General features: G+C 41.9%; 4 protein-coding genes across 8 annotated transcripts; 2 read left to right on the forward strand and 2 right to left on the reverse strand.

The window, feature by feature from the left end:
- Nucleotides 1-411: 411 nt before the first annotated feature.
- Nucleotides 412-3356, reverse strand: LOC131881033 (retinoic acid receptor gamma-like). Of its 3 annotated transcripts, none has more exons than XM_059227785.1 (2): nucleotides 3131-3356; nucleotides 412-1702 (listed from the first exon to the last, which is right to left on the reverse strand). In XM_059227785.1, the coding sequence occupies exons 1-2, from the start codon at nucleotides 3152-3154 to the stop codon at nucleotides 512-514; spliced, it is 1215 nt and encodes a 404-aa protein (XP_059083768.1). In that variant the 5' UTR covers nucleotides 3155-3356; the 3' UTR covers nucleotides 412-511. The 3 variants fall into 3 exon arrangements, with proteins under 3 accessions (XP_059083768.1, XP_059083769.1, XP_059083770.1); XM_059227786.1 differs by lacking the exon at nucleotides 3131-3356 and adding an exon at nucleotides 1940-2228; XM_059227787.1 differs by lacking the exon at nucleotides 3131-3356 and adding an exon at nucleotides 1935-2228.
- Nucleotides 3357-9032: 5676 nt separating this feature from the next.
- Nucleotides 9033-15851, forward strand: LOC131880557 (glutamate-gated chloride channel subunit beta-like). Of its 3 annotated transcripts, none has more exons than XM_059227221.1 (6): nucleotides 9033-9727; nucleotides 13112-13508; nucleotides 14532-14594; nucleotides 14930-15097; nucleotides 15276-15463; nucleotides 15535-15851. In XM_059227221.1, the coding sequence occupies exons 1-6, from the start codon at nucleotides 9242-9244 to the stop codon at nucleotides 15751-15753; spliced, it is 1521 nt and encodes a 506-aa protein (XP_059083204.1). In that variant the 5' UTR covers nucleotides 9033-9241; the 3' UTR covers nucleotides 15754-15851. The 3 variants fall into 3 exon arrangements, with proteins under 3 accessions (XP_059083204.1, XP_059083206.1, XP_059083205.1); XM_059227222.1 differs by having other exon boundaries at nucleotides 9040-9727; nucleotides 14930-15067; XM_059227223.1 differs by lacking the exon at nucleotides 14532-14594 and having other exon boundaries at nucleotides 9036-9727.
- Nucleotides 15852-15885: 34 nt separating this feature from the next.
- On the forward strand, nucleotides 15886-17039 carry LOC131880559 (calcium-binding protein M-like). The gene is made up of 4 exons (XM_059227225.1): nucleotides 15886-16024; nucleotides 16085-16361; nucleotides 16430-16507; nucleotides 16647-17039. Exons 2-4 carry the CDS (start codon nucleotides 16168-16170, stop codon nucleotides 16969-16971), a joined length of 597 nt encoding a protein of 198 aa, XP_059083208.1. The 5' UTR covers nucleotides 15886-16024; nucleotides 16085-16167; the 3' UTR covers nucleotides 16972-17039.
- Nucleotides 17033-18100, reverse strand: LOC131880558 (uncharacterized Golgi apparatus membrane protein-like protein CG5021). The gene is made up of 2 exons (XM_059227224.1): nucleotides 17714-18100; nucleotides 17033-17611 (listed from the first exon to the last, which is right to left on the reverse strand). Exons 1-2 carry the CDS (start codon nucleotides 17936-17938, stop codon nucleotides 17192-17194), a joined length of 645 nt encoding a protein of 214 aa, XP_059083207.1. The 5' UTR covers nucleotides 17939-18100; the 3' UTR covers nucleotides 17033-17191.
- Between the last annotated feature and the right edge of the window lie 1214 nt (nucleotides 18101-19314).

The following is a 19314-nucleotide window of genomic DNA, read 5'->3' on the forward strand; positions in this document are numbered from 1 at the left end:
AAGGCCATCCGCCTATTTCATCTTCTCCTCGTTTAGGACCATAGTTTCTCACTTCTTGAGAAACCGAAAACCTTGCAACGGAAAAGAGGGCCAGAAGAGCGCTCAGGTACTGCGCATTGAGTGAACACAACAAATTTCTCATACATCTAGGATCAGAAGTGGAACATTTGCCCGAGCCCGGAATCTTCGGATAACATCCAAATGATTTGACAAGGCTAGTTTTACAAATATAAATGCACAGCATTTGATGGTTACCTAATTGGCTACGAGTGGCTTATGTAATAAGAGGAAAAGGGATTGAAGGTCGAGATAAAGACAGAAATTTAACTCTGTGATTTTTGAACCAAAAATAGGATCATCCATGGTGGAAGTTCATGATAAAAAAGGGAACAAATCGGAATGACTGGCCGGTTGTGGAAGAAATTGAAATATTTATTCTATAATTGTCTTTTTCTTGTAAATAATTTATCTATGTAGTTGGTAAAGAGGTCAAGTCTTCTAATGGACCCTTTTACACAGCATTTAAAGAGGTGAGGAAACTATCACATGGATAATGCTTATACACGAGCGGTGGAGGGTTCATTTGGTTTGCTCCCGCCTTGCAATTTGAATCTGACAGCTGCAAAGCCAACGGCAATGATGATCGATCCGGAGAGGATTTGAGCTTCTTCATCTTCCTCAGAGTGGCCTTCATTTCCGCCGAGCGTTTCTTATCTTCCCGCTTCATCTTCTTGATGTGCTTTCGAAACCGGACTTGCTTCTGCTCCGAGTTCATGACATTGTCAGGGTTCATACCAGATTGGAGGCAGAGATCAAAGCGACATTTCCGGCAATCACTCCTGGTTTGGGTGTTGATCACGCAGTTTCCACCCGCACGGCATTGAAAATTCGGCGTCTTGGCCTTCTGAACCGCTCGGCGAAAAAATGCCCGACAACTGAAGCAGGAGCTTGCCCCGTAGTTGAGGTGGAATGTTTCCGTGGGCGACGAGCAAATACTGCACACTTTTGAACGGCGGGGCTCTTCCGCCGAGGATGGATCCGATGGATCGTGGTGCTCCTGATGTTTCTGCCAATCGGCAGTGTGCTGATCTGGCGTGGTTTGACCCGATCGTGAATCCATGTCAGGTGAAGTCTCGCGGAACATTTCCGAGGGGGAGAAAGTGATGCTCGACTTCCGAGAGCCACCCATTGAGTTCAGGGAGTCGGGACTGGGCGAGGGTTGATATCGAGAGTCCATTGCTAGGGGGTTGGGTGTCCTCTCCACCACGGTCTCCCAAGATTGAGGAGCCTTGGCCTGGTGGATCCAGTGGTTAGAAGGAGGGTAATGCTCGGGAAACATTTGCGGCATCGCTTGGGCTTGCAGTCTATCTGGCAATTGCAATCGAGCGCTATGGTAGCGTTGCTTTATTTCTACGAAATCATCTCCGTTGAAGATGGGGCTCAAACGGTCAGATGGGGCTCCTAACATTGGAATTGGACTCGTGCCAGAGGTAGGATAAATTGAAGGAGAACGAAAATCTGAATCGCTCCTCTCGCCATCGCAGTCTTGATGAAGCGCACTTTGCAACAGGATCCTCTTCTTGAGTGGGTACTTGTTGCTATTCAATTTTGATATCGGTTTGGACGACAAGTCCAGTGGTTTTCCCTCGTCGCCGAACATGTCTCTTCGAAGGTCTGGTTCCATCAACTGACTTTCGTAGGCCTGAAAGAAAAAGAATCCAGGTTGTCATGTTACATTTGTCTACTCTTAATTTGAACACCAATTGTCTCATCGCCAAGTAGAAAAGGACACATGCCTCGTGTCTGAGATAAAGTTTCTCAGGACGCTACACTTGTACTTCAGTTTTGAATCCTTCACGAGTCTCATTTCAAGAGTATCGATATGTTTTGGGAGGCGGTGATAGTACGAAGCAAGACCATTGTCAAGTACTTACTTTACCTTAGTCGGTTACAATCAAACTCCAAATCTACTGATCTAGTGTTTCTCAAATCGAGCGAGCTTCTGAAGGTTTCTTTCCCTTCACATTGTTTTCGAAGGATCCAACGAACAAACGACTAGCACAAGACAGCCTAGGAATGACGAATTAACTTTTCGTTTTCCTCCTTCGCTGAATGAGGCTATTTGAGCGAATAGTGAACGACGAGAAAAAGTCTTCTTCCATCGTTTTGAGGACTGCGCTGTATGATTCCGCAGCCTCATCGTCAACCCAACGGAGGTCTGTCTGCTCCATACATCGGCGAGCTATACAGTCTGTGAAGGGCGCACGGTTAAGGGCTCTACTATGTATGTAGGTAATGCTACTATGAACGACCAGAAGCTAGTTCAGTGGATGGAGCTACGAACTGGCTGACTGCATCCAGTACTATGAAAAAGTGCGAGCCTCAAGTACGCTATTACATACGGCTGAGCCCGAGAGAGAGAGAGAGAGGGGAAAAGAGAGAAAGAAAGAGAGAGAGAGAGGGAAGGAAAAAAAGACAAGAGAAGAAGAGGCCCGCCCTACTTGGGCTCTAGTACATTTGGTTCGAGGGATGGGCGCCAGCTCCATTGGGGCCTTCGTGTTCTTCTTCTTCTTCGTCGTCGTCGTCGTCGTCGTGGACGCTCTTCGGTCACTCAAGCCAACCCCGGTCCTCGTACCGCTGCCCGTCTCAAGAGTTCCCGTCTACGCTTCCTCTCGAGCTGGGTTGATCGTTCGATGTGACGACGTTGGAAGTTCGTACATTCTAAGAGCACGCAGGCCAACGATTCCCTCTAGAAGTACGCTGAGTACTGCTCTTCAATCGAGGGCTTTGCGAAACCCTAGTGAGGGAGTGAGGCAAAGTACATTTGAGGGGGGGGGGCAATGCTATGAGAGAAGCCTGATGACGGGATTGTCTTATAACCCATATTAAGACATGTTACGGATGGTTTTGACCAACGCTGATTGCTCAGGTCATACCCGGTCACTTTAAGGGGGCCCTGATGCGGTGATTAGGTTTGAATTCAGGTTATATTAAGCCCTTCGTTTCATATGTTCTTATGCCTTTTCGAGTTTATTCTCTCTCTCTCTCTCTATTTGTCACGAATATACATGTGGGAAAAAATTGCTTCGAACCATTTTCCTATTGGAAAGTATCACCCTAATTTCATTACCTCAGGACCAACGTAGGTCATCATAGTGTCCAATACAGTAGGGTCTTGCCGTATAATGTTGAGGTCACAATCCACTCACGAATCAAAGATGAACAGCTTCAAGCGAAATAGAACTGAGAAATACACACGATAGTGATGCTTTGAATCGACAGAGTCCGCAAATGAGTGTTTTCTTACTTTCAACCAAAGAGTGTTTGTTCCGAATATCTGTTAGCGGCCTCTTCTGTCATACATCTCTCGTCGCCGGGCGTGTTCTCTTCACCTCGGAGTTCGCAAGGAATCGCCGTCCTCTGGCTGATACCGAGACACCAGGAGAGGAGGGGAACAGGCAGAGCCAGAGCACAGGCACACGCACCCGGACGGAGCGACGGACTGACGGATGAGAGGCTCGTACGTAATAACTAGGTTCCCAATTCCCGGCTTGCAGCAGCCAAACGCGAGTCGTCGCCTCTGGAGTAGGTGGCAAGATGTTGGAGAAGAGGTAGGTAGGATGGAGCAGGAGACTCCTTCGCCAGCAGTCCACCATCATTCTCGTTGTTATGGACTGACTTGGGTTCCGCAAGCAGTCGGCAGAACTGTTCCAACAACGTCCGTCCTGAGTTCCCTCACATGTACAGTTCTAACTTGCCAGGCCGGAAAAAGGGCACACAGACCATACGACCCAAGAATTTGCCTACCTTCAACGCTTTCATAGAATGGCTGGCAATCATCAGATCGACTCCATAATTCTTATCGGTGTGTAAACTCTTACACTCTTTCATCCTTTACTCCAGACGTAGTTCGGCACGAGCGATTCGTCATGTTCCATTTTCCATCCCAAGATCTAGCCGCAGGATTTCCTCGAGCACAAAAAATCATACTATGGGAGATGTGAAATCATTTTCACTCTGAATAAAACACTACTGTTTGTTAACGAGTACATTGTTCCAATTCCATTTATGGCTTACACAACATCGGACTCATGAAGCTGCCACAATTGGTTAACTACTACTTTCTTGCATCTTTGGAATACTACTCTATGAAACCAGGGTTTCCAAGTTCCCCTATTTGTGGCATCAAGAGCTCGGACTATTGGCCCAAGAAGGTACATCTTATTCCCGGATAATGATTGATGAAGCTTCCATTGAACCCGCAATTTATACATGCATGCATCCAACTTGAGGGGACGCAGATTTCTTAATGCTCCCTGTTATTCGCTTGTCTGTCTCAACATCATTATCATCATCGTCATTTTCATCGGTGGTTCGTTCAATCGTTCTTTCTCCATGTTGGTCTGTTATCAGGGTTTCTTCTTCATATGAGTTTCGTTGATGTGTTCATCGGTGGGCCCTCTTTCATTTGATCCCTTGGCTATAGACAAAGACGATCACCGTTGATGTCAGCCCGGCAGTAACATGGTCAGTACTCAGTCGTGGGCATTGCAATCACGCTTTGAAAATGTTCCTAATCATACCTCTCAGCTGAAAGCTTGAATAGCTCTTCAGCCTACAAATATGAATTAGCGCTACTTCGTGTTACCTCAAACCAATCTAATTAGGCGTAGAGTAAAGAGAAAATTCAGATATTATGCCATTAGGCCACTTGCCCATACAGGTATATCACTTTTTAAACGAACAAGAGAAGAGCGAGGAAAGAAGAAGTAAGAGGGGGGGGGGGCAACCTTGCCGTTCAATCCAAGTGGTTTCATGCGGTTGTACCTATTGTACCTTTACATTGGTGAAACACTCGCATAAACATGGCCCCTTGTGGATGGTGAACTCCAGCGCAATTGATTCTTGGACGGGCACGCCGCGTGAAATGTGCTTAGAGTACATTTGCTCCCACCCAACGAAAAAGTGTACTTTGGACCAAAACGATATGAAGACCCTCTACTATTCCGTCTATTCCGTCTTCGCTCTATTGGCTGGGTGGAGCTTGCCTCATGAAGCAGGACAGGCAGATATGTCTTCCACTTCTAGACTAGTATTTCTTTGGCCTTTTGGTCAGCCAGCAGCCGCCATCCAACTTAGGAGTGAAGTGTACGACGTTTCTACGTAACAAACGAATGTACCTTCCTTCCTTCCCTTCCTCTCAGCCTCCTGCGCTTCGCTAGGTTGGCCTGCCAAGGCTTGGGATATTTTACATTCACGTGCCTAAATCCTGTTGGTGGAGACGGCAAATGTACTTCTTCATCAAATAGGGAATGCCTGTATTGTTTTAAGGCCTGTTTCATGACTCGAGCTTTCAATACGAGGTCGAACTGAATAGATCAAGACATCTTTGCGACTTTGCATCAACGATATCTGGCCAAAAGTCCAAATCTGATATAACTTTCAAGGCTTTCCCTCTCTAATTCCTCATAGTCCAAGTCCGTTGTAGATTTGGATGATAACCATGTTGTTTTCTTACAGCTATCATATGAAAAAGTCAAAATAATATGTACTCCGTGTGTGTATCCCCCTGGTTTGCAATACCACTCTCATTGTCGTGGTGTGGTTTGCTATAACAAACTCGACTCAGCGAAACCCTAACCTTAAAGCACTAAAGTACGTGAATATCTCGTACCTGACTCTGGTTGCCATTTGAGTGCTAGTATCGCTGCTTTTGCTGCTGCCACTCCTCGTAACATACATACAACTACTACTACTACTACTTCAAAAGGCAGTTCACACACGATACGTAACAAGCAGCTCAGGAACCCTGTCACATCTCGTGACTTTTCCTTCTCGCTTTATGTATATGAACATACTCTTACGTACGAGCGAACGAACAAACGATATCCATTGATCAAGCTAACGACGGGCCCAACATCCGTGAGGACAGCATTGGCCGCAAAAACACTCTCGGTGACGAGTCGGAGCAGGGTTTTGAAATCACAAAGACCGTACGATGAGAAAACAACCTGAAGAGGGGACTTTTATTCCATAACATCGACATTCTATCATCCTAAAACCGTACCTTAAGGACCACTGCAAAAGTACGAATACAGCCAAAAATGGTGGGAAACAACAAAATCCAGATGTTGGGAGGAAGAGCGCCAATAAATAGTATATCTCAAAATGGAAGTGCGGAAATTTCTATTATAGATTAATGGGTTGAATTTCAACAAACTCAAAATCAAAGTTGAACTGAAATTGTTTCCCCGGTACCCACCAACTCAGTTTAATCTTCTGGGCCACAATACTCTTTTCAGATTTGAAAGTACAAAGTAAAAGTTGAATAGGTGAACTAAACAATTGAAGCGATGAGCCGGCATTTATCTTTATCTTTTTACATTTACAAACTTGTTAAATACCTCTAACCTGGTGCAACGTGCAACTAGCGTCGAGATTTAAAGCTAAACATTATTTTTATTTGAATGTATGTTTGTGCTTATTTCTACTTTTCTTGACATTTCACATACTTTTATCAAACTTGATAACGTCAAACCTAAAAGCTTCCGTTTACCTTCATAGAGTGCATAGTGTGCTTTTTGGGTGAACGGTACGATACAAAATACGAACTGTTTGAATTTTCACATTTTTCAAGTTGAATTGGAATTGGTACTCAGGGGCTGAATTTGTAAAAACTAGTGTTGTTTCTTAGTAGTCGATGCAATTCCAATCATCACATGGTGAAGAGACATTATCGATATGCGAGGCTATCGTATGGGTCTAAATTCATCAGACCTTTTAACGCTAAAATATGAACTTTGTGCTGGTTTCATTTTTTTGTTGTTCAAGACGTGATTGTTCATTGTTAGAACATTTGAACAACAATTGAAATAAACGATTTTCATTTTGGAATTGTTAGCTCCCCACGTTTTAGAAAAAAGTCAGGTTTCACGTGGTAAAATATTGAAACGAAATTAAAACCATTGATGCTTGCCTGTTGTTTTCAAACCCAGATGCGTAATTGCAAATATTAGGACCAAAAAATGAATTATGCCACGCAATTTTACGATTTGATCTAGCAACCTCATGGATGTTTGTTTTCGTAGATGGTCGATACATAGATTGCAGCTTTTAGAATGAACTTCGAACTTCATCAGTTTAAACCAAATGTTTGAATGTTAATCTTACTTTTGTTGTTAGGTTGAAAAGCCAACAAATATTGCATAGTTAGACCCATCTGTACCAAGATCAGATATAATTCTTCATATTCACAATGCGAATCTTTTCAACTTCTGCTGTCATTGGGCCAGGTGTGATGCCACACATGCAAAATTGGAGCCCAGGGACGTGACTCTTAATAAAAGAATTAATTGAAAAGTGAATCCTTCTAACCATCCAAGGCCATAGGTTCCTTGTTAAGTAAAATGGGTTATTTTAGTGTGAAAAAGCATTAAAAACTTCTAGACGTGAATCAATGTTAGTATCATCATGGCATGTATTATAACAACACTTGTTCGTACATCTTTAATTTCTTTAGCGTTAGCTTAAAGGAACCGTGCAAAATTTTACATCTTTTAATCATTACAGATTTGATTTGGTATTATTCTTTTGCTTCATTTAGTATTTTCATTGCGAGAAGAGCAATGGTTGGGAATGTAAAAGAACAACAAAGCTTTGACAGCTCACTAGACATTGGCTTTCGAGTAACCTGCTCTTTGTCAAGGATGTCGGATGGACTGTACATATGTACATGGATGGATCTCAATAACCTTGTTGAAATTTTGGATGAGATTCTTGTCCAAGAGTCATTGCGAATTTATTAATATAGAATCCTTGCTGTAATTGGGTGAGGCTTTAAATGATGAATATCCACATTTGATCGCTCAAGCATATGCCTCAACATACTTGACCCTTTTGGCCTTAGCCAATTCCATAATCAAACATTCATCTGATATTTTGAGAGAAGACCAGCCTTTCGATTCAAAATGTGCGAGTCCTGTAATTACTACGAAATCCAAAGAATACCAAAAAACGAGAATTTTGTGAACCCTCTTAATAAAGCACAGTGCAATCATAAGCATGCATGTGCTCGTTAGGCACGAGTTTTTGGATGCCCTCGACAGCCACACTCTCTATGAATGTAGTAGCATGTGCTTTTATAGATAAGTTATTAATCATTAGTGCAACTATTGGAACAAAAACAATGAAAGGAGTATTCAAAAGCAACAAATTCATAGTATGCCACATCAGTAATTTCAAAGGGCATCTACCTGATCTTTATTCATCTCAAGTTGTTTTCTAATTGCTTTTCTTTGAGAGTAGAAATGAACCCAAGGGTTGAAATTTGATATATCCGCTGATTTTTTGGCCATCTTGGGAATCAAGTTGGAAATATCTTTTCGTTTATATGGCAGGTAAAATTTACATTCTTCTTTTTTAATCCCATTTTTTGGTCCAATTCATAACATATCAATATTAGTTATTTCGTTTGACATCTAGATCAAAAATGACATCTGGCGGGTGAAGGCATGTAGACTTCATTTGCAGGCCTGAATTGACAGTGTTTATTCCTGATTTTGTTTGGTTCCTTGCTTAATGACCCCAGTGTTTACAAGCAATCTTGTCTGGTTTTATTCATTATTCCCCACCTCAAGTGAAAATATCGACTCCAGATTTTTGGCGGCATTTTAGGCACGGCTGGTTCCAATAGTACCGTTCTCTCCTTTCTAGTTAAGTTAAGTCCGCATCAAACTAGTTTGCGCAAGGATTGCATTTTTTCCCCGGGAATTGATTCAACCAAAGCAATTACTTCCGCCTAGATCATTGTCTCCAACGCCTTTTCCCATCCATCTATGCATTTCGTTGTAAACTAGTGAGCCTTTAGTCTTTATGCTGTACATTATTTGCGCGTCTCACCCCCCTGAGACACACGAGGACACATGTGTTTTAGTTGTGGCCTCGTCATTGGAGTCTACTGCCTCCCGAGCGGAACGAGCGATGGAAGAATAGAATCATATGTATTGGGTTTGAGTCAAGCCATGCGGCTGCCTACCCTACTATTACACTAAGTTTTGTCCCACGCCACGCTAGGCGGAGTTCAAACAATCGTTCTCGTTTTTTGGACGCTCTTCAGGACCCCGATGATGTGGGGGAGGAGAAGGAGGAGGAGTTGGAGTAGGAGTAAAAATCTGAACATGCTAGTGGATATGAACAATGTTTCAAAGAGCAGACTTGGAGCAATCATGATATTTGAGCTTCCATGGCAGAAGTTAATAGCTTCAGTCTGGGTGTGTGTTTCCCTGGCTTCCAAGCCAATCTGTCTCCAAGTGTTAACCAAAATTTGAACTTCTTAACAAGTTGTGCCAAGGGAGTCGCAGTTCAAGATCTGTCCTCGAGAGAGTCGGATGTGAAGAACATGAACTGGAGTGTGAGTGCTTTCCTCACTTTCTTGGGGACGCTTTTAAGTCTCGGGGTGATGCCTGCATGGGGATCTGCTTCTGGTTATTGTGACGGGGAAGAATTCCATCTTCTTCCTGATGCTAATATGACCACTATCTTCTACCCTAATGTGGAAATCCCGAAGGATTATGAGATCAACGAGCTGCCAAATCGACGGTGTTCGAACAAGCCCTTTGTTCTTAACGTGAGCGTTAATTTGGCTGACATTGTGTCAATCAACGAGAAGGAGCACATGATCACCTTGGAAACTACTTTGGGCCTTTCATGGTATGACAGGCGAATACAGGTAACATCAACCATCATGCAGGGATAATCTCCTTATAGTTGTAATGTTTACCTCTTGTGAGAGCGTGGCATATAAAAGAGGGGAAAGCGAGTAGCACAAGTATGTTCATTTTTTTATAAAGGCACAACAACATTTCGTTAATACTATCGATCGCTAATAGACGTTTTGTCTCAAGAGACGTTCTTGGAACACCCTTTGCATGACTTGAAAAAGTGCTTGCTAAATGATCAATTTAGCACGAAACAATTTGGTGCTATTTGGACAAAAGTTGACATATTTTGGAGAGAAAGTTTCCCTACGTTCTTGTTAAAATATATATATCTTTGCTTATGAGCAAAGAATTTAAGATACATTTTTTGTCTGGATTAGGTTTTTTTTTCAAAAAGTGTACATTATTGAGAAAGTATTCAGGAAGGCTAAATGTTCCAGAAATATCCAAATGGAAAGTTTTAGAAATTGGATTTTTTTTTTAAATGTGCTCATTGAAAACTACAAACCCAGACCAAAAGCTCAGTCCACTAATCCAGCTATTTTTCTTCAAAAATGAGGTCCAATTTAGAATTTTTTAGCAGTGGAGGATGAATAGATATTGGTTAAGATTTCTAAATGACGGCCACAATTTCTGACTCTTTCAAAAAGTGTACATTATTGAGAAAGTATTCAGGAAGGCTAAATGTTCCAGAAATATCCAAATGGAAAGTTTTAGAAATTGGATTTTTTTTTAAATGTGCTCATTGAAAACTACAAACCCAGACCAAAAGCTCAGTCCACTAATCCAGCTATTTTTCTTCAAAAATGAGGTCCAATTTAGAATTTTTTAGCAGTGGAGGATGAATAGATATTGGTTAAGATTTCTAAATGACGGCCACAATTTCTGACTCTTTCTTATGTGATGATAGAGCTGTAAAAAACTCGATCAAATTTGGCAAAATAGCCACTAAAAAGGTGAAAAAAATGGCGAGATAGTCGGGCAAATAGTTGATAAAATATGCGGAAAACAAACACTTAGTGGTGTATTCTAGAGCTTGAGGTACAAGAAGCTAGATTGCCAATTTCAAACCTCTGGACATTAAACAGACTACAACGGGCCCAAAAAGGTAGCTAATTTGGAAATAACTTTCCTAAAACTTCCGAAATCGAAGAATCCTCCCCTCAATGTGGTCAACCTGAAGAAATTGTTAGCAAATTGCTTTAAGTTATTAGTGCTTATGTGAAGCTTTCCATCAACATCAGGCTCAAGGGTTTTTGGAGAGTAGGCTTCAATACATCAGAAAAAGAGAGCAAGACAAGGCTAGGTACCTGTGCAAGGCGTGTTCTACCCGTAACTTCAGTTCTACGCCATGCAGCTTTGAGCTTGGTTGGGACATCTCTTCCCTAGCTTTCCCTGTTTTCAAGCTTTAGAACGTGATCTCGACGTCTGCCATTCCTTGTTTTTTTTTGTTTGCTCTCGTTGCGTTGAAGGAAGCAGGAGCATTCGAACGAAAATGGACATAATGCGAAAAATGGACGAAATATGTGAAACCGGCAAAAAAGCTGGAAAAAGTCGAATATGCCCTTAAAATCGGAAAAAGTGAAAAAACCTATTCGACTTTTTTTATACAGCTATAGTGATGAAGTTTGTAACAAAGAAGTGTAATCGTTCCTAAAGGAAGGTGTTGCATTATCACTCCATTTGAGCACTCCAATAGCACATCGACAACATGAAACCCGCGGGTGACAAAAGTCCTTATTTCCAAAAAAATTATTATAACCGTCTAGTTAGAGTGATGAATTAGTGCATGAAGTAGTCGCGGTTAGAGTATCCCAAATTTAGAAATCGATGAGGTATAATAACTAGATCAAGGAACTTTTTGACCATTCTTTTGAAATTTGCTTCTTTTTACCTGATCTTGTGTTAAATGGCTTCTTGTTGTTTTCGCTAACATTAAAAAAACAGGAACTTCTAGAAAACTTTGAAATGTATTCCAAATGCAACGAAGATGAATAAACTATACGAATATTTGGGGAAAAAATGCGTTCGTCTGGTTCTATTTAGTGCTTCTTTCATTACAGATGATTTGACTTTGTATCTTGTCTCTGCCCTAGCTAACAACCTTTAAGCCTTCATTCGCTCGCTCGTCAGGTATGCCATAATTGCGAGAATAAACGTAATTTTGCATGACATTTGTTTTTTCTTTTCTAGACCTTTCCAGGCCTAAAATAATACGGATATGGTTTAATCGCAAGCCAGCAGCGGTAGTTTGCAAACAAGCGCGCCAGAGAGTGATTATTGTTTGTTTTTTTAGGTTAAAGAGCTGCTGGGACAGACCTGAATAGAATCAATCAGTGATCACTCTGCAGTGCCACTGTCCCAGGCAGATTGATCTCATCAGTACATAGTACAAATAAGTATCCCGATTTGTTAGTTTTCTCTCATAAAAACCAGTTTTCATGGGTAGAAACTTGACTCTCCCCAACGCTAAAGCGCCAAAACTACTAAGCGCCACTTCTAGCACCTTTATTTCATGTCTTACTGTTCGCGAGTGGTTGGAAAGTACGTAAGCGTCCGGTCACTTGTGAAGAGAAAGCAGAATTCGAAAAAAATCATTTTTGGCTCCTTCTTGTTTTGACCCAAGAATATATGTTGAAACCCGTTCCAAAAGAGAACTGTGTTCAATGGCTGTGCCGCTCTTTGCACGAAGTTTTATTCGTCTGGATTTCAAAACGCTGACATGGTGAACACCTGAAACTCGTTCGTTTGCCTTTTCATACCCCATCATTTGAAGAAAAGCTCGAGCAAGCCCTGGCTGGCTCTTCTCTTCAAACTTGACAGCATGAAAAGTCGAACTCGTTAAACATATCCTGGCCATATCAATTTTCTTGAAGGCTTATGTTTGTCAACCTCATGCTAAGAGAGCAAATGCCATTGTAAATAGCTACTCCCTTGCTGACTGTTCGGTCATCTTGGATCAACACGATTCAACGAATCGTTGCTCAAAAAGATGATAATTTCAAATGACATGGACGTACCTCATGATACTGGTGAAGTGTATGTAATTCGGACCCTTCATACGTCATTGTTATTTTCTTGCATCCGCTTGATTAAGACGAATATGACGAGAAAAAGACTCTATTGACATCGTTGCACCTAGAGGCTGTAGTTGCACCCACCAAATGCTGCTTGAGTACCGGTGGAAAGGTCAATGAACGACTTCTACCAAACACTTTGTATTAGAGATGAACCTCACATTAACCTGTGGGTTTGAGAGTAAAAACTTTTCAGCAGACGAACTTTTTCCCTTACAAATATGCAATCTCAGAATCTTCATCTTGTTGGGTATTTACAAGTAGGACCTATTGTCCTTCCGTATTTGCAGCGCCACGAGCCTTCTTTTTTTTTTAAAGGTTCATATTCCCACGGATGGGGGCCAAGCTCGCGAGTACATCCTCATCAATCGCAATCCAATCGGCAGCATTTGGTTCCCCGACATTTTCCTTGACCATGCCAAAGACATTCGTCGTCCGTCCTACGGGATCCCCACCACGTTTCTCCGGGCCTACAATGACAGCAAACTTTACTACTCGTCGCGAGTCAATTACGACATGGTTTGTCACATGAGCTTTGAAGACTACCCCGTGGATACGCAAGTGTGCGACGTGCTCTTCGAGAGCTGGAGCTACACGTACGATCGCATGATGTACAAATGGGATATCGAGCACTCGAGTGTAAATGAAAACATTCGCTTGAATCAGCACTCATATACCTATAACTTTGACACATACATTGGCGGCTACAAGACAGGTATCATCATTATTATCATCATCATCATCACCATCGTCATATGATCAATTGAGAGCCGGAAAGGAACGCGGGAAATGTGTCAGAAATGAAACGACCAACTTCATAGCACACGACTTCTCACTTTGAGACTTCAAGTGCTTCAGTCGCCTTAGTCGTTTCAGCCACACTCTCCTCTACCAAGAGGTTTAAGAGGTTTCAAAGGTTTATTCTTTCATTTAGAAACCCTAGTATCCTTGTGGCCGTGACTTTTCATTTTCAAAGGGAACGGTTTTCGAACAGCAGAGTATTCGTGTAATCGTGGACCTTGCAGTAAGATAGAAATCTAATTCAACATTTCCTAACGCTCCCTCAGTGTGTAAAGATCTTAGGAAGCAAGATACACGAGTTGTTAGAACATCACCCGTATAAATATAATTGAAGTGCAATTGAAAGTGCCTATTGGCTCATCAATTGGATGTCAGTTACGTCATTGCAGATTAGGGATGAGTTGATGCAGAGGCCTGAATGGAATTGGACGTTGCAATTTTGTCCCTTTCCCACATCCACGAACACTCGAACGAACTGATTTATCCTTCTTTTAACGGGCCTCTAGCTTCATGCAATCACATGAACATTCCCCCGTAAAAATCCAATATCATTTCTGGGACAATCCTGCCTACCCTCAGGAATAGTTCATCACAATGCTGGGGCAAGTCTTTTTTTAGGGGCAAGAGCCCGACTCGTCATAATTAAATAAACTACAGAAATTATCATTGGCTTTCTATTCATCCGTCGTTTAACCAAGTGCAATATATGTGTGTTGCGCTTATGTATTCCATTTTGTCAAACGATTCATGAATAGACTCGAGCCCCAGCTCTAGTTCAAAGTTATCTGATACGAGTTAGTCAAGGCAAATTCTTAGAAATCATTCATTTATTCTCAATTCAGTAACACTACTGACCACAAGACTCAATTCACGAACAAGTTTATTTTATCAGTTGAAAGATGAAAGACACAAACTAATTCCTTTACCCTTTACACAGCATGCAAAGTTAGTTTTGTTGAAGAACGTCCACTTTCTTGTTTTCATTACGGATTTTGGACAGGTACGTAGAACAAGTTCCATGAAAAACACAGGAAAATTCTTGTTCACAAATTTCTACTGGCATTTTTAAATGGACCGTTTTTTTGATTAATTGATTGTCTTTGGTATTTGGCCTGGCGACAAACCGATCGTAAAATGAACTTAAAAACATCCATTCCATGATGTTACTGTGGCAGTGCTCTGGGTCCAGTAAAACAAAGCAAGATGTACAAGCTGCACGAGTAGTCCAAAAGGCGTACCTTAAAAAGTACCATTGTACACCAAAAGTACTAAAAATATGACATCGATATAGAATCATCAATCTTGGGCCTCGATGTAAGAAACCGTATATTTCAGGTGAATATCCCGGTGTGAGATTACGTCTAGTGCTCAAGAGAAATATCTCGTACCATCTTCTGCGGACTTATCTACCCTCACTGCTCTTTGTGACTCTCTCGTGGTTCTCCATGTTTGTTCCGTTGAATCATGTGCCTGGTGAGATGCCAACCAATCACGCAGTGTCACGTAAATCAAATTTACTCTTTTTAAAACATCTTGCTCAATTGTTATAACTTATAAAGCTTGCTTGTACGTTTCGTTCCCTTGAGCGGAACGAAGTTCTTCTAAGAGCACAAAACATGGATCAATCACCAGGATTGGTGGAGCGGTACTGTAAATCATTTTGTACTATCTTTTTGATCAGGTCGTGTGGGAATGGGGATGACGTCCTTGCTGACCACAGCCACCATGTTCGGAGCACTCACCAGTAAAACACCGCCCATTTCGTACTCAACCAAATTGGATGTTTGGTTTGTGGCGTGCATCACTTTTGGATTCCTCGCTCTCTTCGAATTCACCATTGAAATTGTGTACAGATACTATTGGCAAAAAGTAAGGAAATTATATCGGGTTTAATTGGCTTACAATCGCTACGCCTTTATTTTGAATGACATACTTTTTAGATACCTAGGATTCCGCTGTTTAAAGAAAAACCCAACAAATCGACTCTAACCAAACAAGAAAAAGCCATCCGAACCGACGCCGTCTTATTGCGGATGGAGCTTTGGGGAGCTGCTCTGCTTCTCATGGGCTTTATAATATTCAATATATACTATTGGGTCGATCTTTACCAGACCTATACGCGACCGGTTAAACAATTTACAGAGGAAGATGTGCCCTAAACAAAGTTTGTTATATCTTTTGCATGTTTGATACCCGTCTCGTGAACAAGTAACCCGGTGCCTGAGAAATTTATCATCGAATAAAAGACCCAGATAAATCCTATCTTACTCATTCAATACAAAGAAATGATCGAGATTGAGTACGAGTACACAAACAAGCCGGGGATTTGAATTCAATGAGCAGCAATTTCAAGGACAAACCGATAAAGGCGCAAGAGGATCGTGCAGGACCGTACGTTCATACAGGAAAGCATCAATGAGTCGATAGTGAGTAAGTATTATTGCACTTGCTCAGTCCTTGTTTCTGCCTTATCTCACGACTTATAGATAGAATGGAAGACTTATCTGTGCCGCAACGAACAAACAAAACTACAGGTACTAGTTGATAAAAAATTTACACACTCAAGAATCATCATGGGACAAAGTCAAGGGAAATCCAAGAAGGCCTCCTCCTCCTCCGCCAACAAGTATGCCCATGATATCGCCTATCTGGAATCCCACACGGACTTGAGCAAATTCCAATTGGAGAAGATTTTTGCACGCTATTCTAAAAACAAGAAGCTGACGCAAAAGGAGTTCTTACAAGAGTTTAAGAAAACCTTCCCCAAGTAAGTCAATGAGTTGGTCACAAGTGAGGTTATACCGTTTATGATCATAAATTGTCATACACATTTAGTGTCGTGGATCCCAATCCAATCGCTCAACGGGTATTCCAAGCCTGCGACCAAGATCACGATGGTACGATTTCTTTCAGGTGAGTTTGAGAGAGAATTTTCGTGAGAATTGCTCTGTATAAGCAGCCATAATGTGCATGTCATGTAATGCATTTGAACATTTTGGGTTATTGACTATTAAACTTCAGCCATGATGTTCAACATTTGTCTAATTTGCAGGGAGTTTGTGTTTGCTTGTTCAATCTTCACAAATGCACCCCGAGAGGAAAAAATGAAGCGGATTTTTGACGTGTTGGATCAAGATCAATCGGGATCATTGTCCTGTCAAGAAGTGATCAAATGTGTTAAACAAACCTATGACATTCTGGGCCAATTGAACATGGATTACAACCGCAAAGGTATCGAGGTATTTCGAGTCATGGACCAGGATGGGGACATGAAAGTTTCCAAAGAGGAGTTTTTAAATGCTTGCCTGAAAGACGAAGAATTATGTGGTCTCTTGCAAAAAAGCGTGGGCGAAGAAATGTTCACCCAACCGAACTAACTTATTACTCAGTCAAATGCGATGATCCATAATAATGCCCGTAGTGAATGAAAATATTAAGAACTTTCCACTTGTCATTTAATTGAGAGCTAGTGAGGTAAAACATGATCAAACACATAAATACACACCTACCCACAAAGACCAACGCTCAACACAAGTAAAACCTCTTATCACAGACGAAGACTCTCCGCCACGCCTCTCCCACGAAGATCAGCCGCGTTCATATGATGTTGTGTGGATCCGCCCCCATATTGGCGGTTGGGGCCCCAGCGGGTCGACTGCTACCGGAGAACAGCCCCGTGATGTTGCCCACGACCTGATTGCGCATGTACGCATTAGCCATGCCGGACATGGTCGATGCCACATTGTCGGTGCGGCCCATGCGACAACGCAAGTATCCCAAGAGGTTGGAGAGGCTCAAGCAGAGACCAATGATCACCAGGATCAACCATTGGAAATTGAAGCGGAAGAAGGCGAACAGTAAGAAGATCACCCACAACACGGGGGCGGCAATTAGGGCGCTCCAGAAGATGCTAATTTCCGTCTTGGACAGATAGAACTGGGAGTCACCATTGCGAGCCTCAAACATCCAACGGGATTGACCGTCATCGTCGATGTAGTTCCACCAACGCAAGCCCACCTACGAAAAACTTAGATTCTGTTAGAATTCTGTCAAATTCTTCCCACGGGTTCCGCCCCTGCCTGCCTTTCTGCCTGCCTTCCTGCCTGCTTCCCTCCTCACCAAGATGCGTCCAGTCACATTTTTGACGGTCCAGAAATCCAGTGAGAGCAACAACACCACGAACACAAAGATCCCGATGAACGAGGACGAAAAGTACTGGCCAAACATGTAGGTGAACAAGGCCAACGAGCGGAAGGCCAAATGGAAGAAAGTCACCCCCGGATTCTTCAAGGGCCGGCTGGCCGAGCCTCCGGCGGACGGATCGAAATCCGCACTGAATTGCATCTTGGGGTCCTCACCCGAGATGTTGCCCTCGACGCGTGGGCCGGGCTTAAGTCACTCTTTCAGTGGGTGTAGTATATCAAATATCAATTGTTTGTCAGTCTTCTTGCCCGTTTTCACTCATTTCTTTCGTTTGTTGGTCTTGACGTCAACTCTAACTCATAATTGCTTGGGTTTTTTCTGACCGGAGGTTGCGTTGGTGTAATATAGCTGTAATATAGGTCAATACTTGCCCAAAATACATGATTCTAAATGTTTCTCAAGCATTCAAACTTTCTTATCCAGGTGTATTCTTAGTTGTACTTTTTATTCTATGATAAAAACTTTAAAATGTACAAGTTGTTACAAAATATCCTTATGGCGTAAATGTTTGGCTTCCATATCTTAGCTTGCATCTCAGCACTTCAGATTTGATAAAATGTCTTAATCTATTAAGTGGAAAGAAATAAGAACACTCTAACTCAAACGGTGAAAGAAGAACTGTACTTTATATTGTAGACATCCGATTTCAATAATACTTCAAGGTTTTCTAGCAATGTCAACTAGTGTCCAATTACACTAAAGCAAAGTAAATGGTATGTAGGGCAAAGTCGGGAATGCTGTACTCCAATCAGGACCAAGATATCTATGTAATGTTTAACATAGCGGAAATTATTGTTATCTCTCACACTACCTTCATTTTCACTTGGCATTGATCTTGGCATTGATACATCCATTTTCTGAAGTGACTTCATTAAGCTTCTCTTTTCTGTTATTTCACTCTCCAATTACCTTATTTGTTTTGTTTTGCTTCTTTATAGATTTAGAATCACCAACATAATACTTCCATCCAGCTTGGTTTTAATTTAAGACAAATTCCATTTGTTGATCAACTGTACTGAGCAAGGATCTCACATCAAACTTAAAAGGAAGCTCTCTACTCAAACAAAAGATATTTGATTGATTTAAAAAGATGTGACATACTCAATCCACATATAAGAAGTCAAAGTTTTAGTTCCAGCAGCTCATGGTCCTTGCAATTCAATCAAATTCATCTAATTTTGTGCCTTTGGAGAGTTGCCTGTGATGGAGTTTCTCAAATCCCTAACCTTGGGACAACTCACAAATAAGTTCAAGTGATTTACGAACGCCAGACCCCTTTAATGAATAACGAAACCTCGGTACTACAAAAAACGATAAAAATAAGTTCGAGACGTCAACAACAACAAAGCTCCTTGGCAAGAAATATGGTCCTTAATTTATACCCGAATGACAGTTAACCGAGATTCTGCGTCAGCTGACATCAAGAAATGACGTCAGTGTTGCCATTTTGGAAAAGCGTGTTGCTCCTTGACCACTGCCTTACCGCCCCCAGGCTGTTGCAACCGAGTTGCCGCAGG

Source organism: Tigriopus californicus, chromosome 5, assembly GCF_007210705.1.
Source record: "Tigriopus californicus strain San Diego chromosome 5, Tcal_SD_v2.1, whole genome shotgun sequence".
In the NCBI taxonomy this organism is placed as follows: domain Eukaryota; kingdom Metazoa; phylum Arthropoda; class Copepoda; order Harpacticoida; family Harpacticidae; genus Tigriopus; species Tigriopus californicus.

Excerpts from the sequence above, each read along its gene's own strand:
- LOC131881033 (XM_059227785.1), bottom strand. The coding sequence starts at position 3,154 with ATGATGACCTACGTTGGTCCTGAG. Across the intron at positions 1,703-3,130 it reads TGACCTACGTTGGTCCTGAG|GCCTACGAAAGTCAGTTGAT; the intron begins GTAATGAAATTA and ends TTTTTCTTTCAG.
- LOC131880557 (XM_059227221.1), top strand. The coding sequence starts at position 9,242 with ATGGCAGAAGTTAATAGCTTCAGTCTGGGTGTGTGTTTCCCTGGCTTC. Across the intron at positions 9,728-13,111 it reads GGTATGACAGGCGAATACAG|GTTCATATTCCCACGGATGG; the intron begins GTAACATCAACC and ends TTTTTTTTAAAG. Across the intron at positions 15,464-15,534 it reads ACAGATACTATTGGCAAAAA|ATACCTAGGATTCCGCTGTT; the intron begins GTAAGGAAATTA and ends CATACTTTTTAG.
- LOC131880559 (XM_059227225.1), top strand. The coding sequence starts at position 16,168 with ATGGGACAAAGTCAAGGGAAATCCAAGAAGGCCTCCTCCTCCTCCGCC. Across the intron at positions 16,362-16,429 it reads TTTAAGAAAACCTTCCCCAA|TGTCGTGGATCCCAATCCAA; the intron begins GTAAGTCAATGA and ends ATACACATTTAG. Across the intron at positions 16,508-16,646 it reads GATGGTACGATTTCTTTCAG|GGAGTTTGTGTTTGCTTGTT; the intron begins GTGAGTTTGAGA and ends TCTAATTTGCAG.
- LOC131880558 (XM_059227224.1), bottom strand. The coding sequence starts at position 17,938 with ATGCAATTCAGTGCGGATTTCGATCCGTCCGCCGGAGGCTCGGCCAGC. Across the intron at positions 17,612-17,713 it reads ATGTGACTGGACGCATCTTG|GTGGGCTTGCGTTGGTGGAA; the intron begins GTGAGGAGGGAA and ends AGTTTTTCGTAG.